This window comes from Coenobita brevimanus, chromosome 40, assembly GCF_032717465.1.
Source record: "Coenobita brevimanus isolate Jiangsu-jjx chromosome 40, ASM3271746v2, whole genome shotgun sequence".
In the NCBI taxonomy this organism is placed as follows: Eukaryota; Metazoa; Arthropoda; class Malacostraca; order Decapoda; family Coenobitidae; genus Coenobita; species Coenobita brevimanus.
Genome location: NC_136993.1, coordinates 46,091,278 through 46,093,355, shown reverse-complemented (window position 1 = coordinate 46,093,355; position 2,078 = coordinate 46,091,278). Strand labels below are relative to the sequence as shown.

Sequence of the window (2,078 nt, the reverse complement as noted above, 5' to 3'; positions counted from 1 at the left end):
CATAATCCATTATGGGGTGGTACAATTTTGGGTACTGGTGGGAGGATTATAGATGACATACTCCAATCATATAATATCTCATTTTACAATGATGGCTCTATGACTTACCACAATGTCTGTAGTGGAGCCTCCTCTGCTATTGACTTGAGCTTGTATTCTCCTTCCATCCTTATGGATTTTCATTGGTCAGTAACTCCTTTTCTGAATGGAAGTGATCATTACCCAATCCATTTAAAGTATGTGAAAAATGTCCCTGCTCATTCCTCTCCTAGATGGAGGGAGCGGGAGGCTGATTGGTTGAATTATAAAAATGGTATACTTCTGGCTAGGCCTTTCGAGGCCTTCTCTAGTAACTTGGAAGCCTATGATTATTTTGTTGTTGCGATTATGGGCAGTGCCCGTGTGGCCATCCCTATGTTGAAAGGTAAAGCGAGTCGACCTGCAGTCCCCTGGTGGAATAAGACCTGTGCCATACTAAGGAAAATTACGAGGAAATGTTATCGGCATTACAAGACCAGTGGTTCAGCTACAACATGCCAAATTCACCAACGTGCCATGGCAAAGCAGCGTCACCACTTTCGAAAGGCCAAACGGGACTCCTGGATATCTTACATCAACGGCATTAATTCCAAGACTCCCTCTAGGGTTATATGGAGGAAAATTAGAAAGCTTTCAGGCAAATTTATCTCATCTCCCAACCTGACATTGAAAATAGGTGGCAACCTCCTCACGGATCCTGCTGAGGTTGCGGAGACCTTAGGGAGGCATTTTGCCGATGTCTCCAGGTCCTCTCGAATATCAGGGAATGGTATTCCTGACATGCCTCTACCTTCTCCATCTTCTTGCAGTGCTGCCTGTAATGCTCCGTTCACACTCCAGGAACTGGAAGACGTTCTGTCATCGATTACCTCTACATCTCCAGGTGAGGACAACATCCTCTATTCAATGCTCACAAATTTGCCTGTTATGGCTACGAAGTTCCTCCTAAAGATCATTAACAATATTTGGGAAACGGGCATTTTTCCTGCCAGTTGGAGAGTTTCCCTCATCATTCCCATCAGCAAGCCAAACAAAAATCCCCTTTTGGCTACCACCTATAGGCCTATCGCATTGACTAGCTGTGTTTGTAAGATGATGGAAAAGCTACTTTATGCAAGGTTAGTGTGGTACTTAGAATCCGAAAAGCTGCTATGTCCTTATTAGTTTGGGTTTCAGAAGGACCGTTCGACATTAGACCCCCTCTTGATCCTCCCAAATAAAATCCTGCAAAGCTTTGCCAACCATTGTCAGACTATTGGGGTGTTCTTTGACCTCGAGAAGGCGTATGACACAACCAGGCATACTAGTATTCTTCTTCAGTTGTCTCGATATGGCATAGAGGGCAATATGTTTCGTTTTATCCGCTCCTTCATGTCGGAACGCTACATTAAGGTTCGTGTCGGAAATGTTGTATCCAGCCCTTATAGGCAAGAGGAGGGTGTACCCCAAGGCAGCATTCTTAGTGTCATCTTTTTCACTGTGGCTATCATTGGTGTTCTCAATCAGATTTCCCGCCCCATGTTGGGCTCCCTGTATGCTGATGATTTGGCAATTTGTGTCTGGCTACGAAGCAGTCGAGATTAGTCATCACCTGCAAAAGTCCATATATACTATTTGTCGTTGGGCTGATGATAATGGTTTTTGCTTTTCACCTTCCAAGACTGTTGCAGTCCGCTTCACTAGAAGCACACGTCAGGAGGTTGTCTCACACTTAAAGTTAAACAACGACATCATCCCTTTTGAGAAGAAGGTTAAGTTTCTGGGCATGATCTTTGACTCACGTCTCTCTTGGTCACAGCACATTGATTATCTGAAGCTTAAAGTCAAGAAATCATTGAATATCCTTAGGGTGGTCTCTGGTTTTGATTGGGGTGCTGATAGGAACTCCCTTCTCAGGCTCTATAACTCTTTGTGCCGGTCACAGATTGACCACGCTTGCCAAATTTATTCCTCTGCATGTAAGACCAAACTTCATGAGCTTGATGTGCTCCACAATACGGGACTACGACTGTGCTCAGGTGCCTATTGCACTTCCCCTG

General features: G+C 44.5%; 1 protein-coding gene across 1 annotated transcript; it reads left to right on the top strand.

Annotated features, from left to right (window-relative positions):
• The first annotated feature begins 387 nt into the window (after positions 1–387).
• LOC145397076 (uncharacterized) lies at positions 388–1,623 on the top strand. The gene is made up of 2 exons (XM_080270284.1): positions 388–963; positions 1,216–1,623. Exons 1-2 carry the CDS (start codon positions 388–390, stop codon positions 1,621–1,623), a joined length of 984 nt encoding a protein of 327 aa, XP_080126410.1.
• Positions 1,624–2,078: the final 455 nt, after the last annotated feature.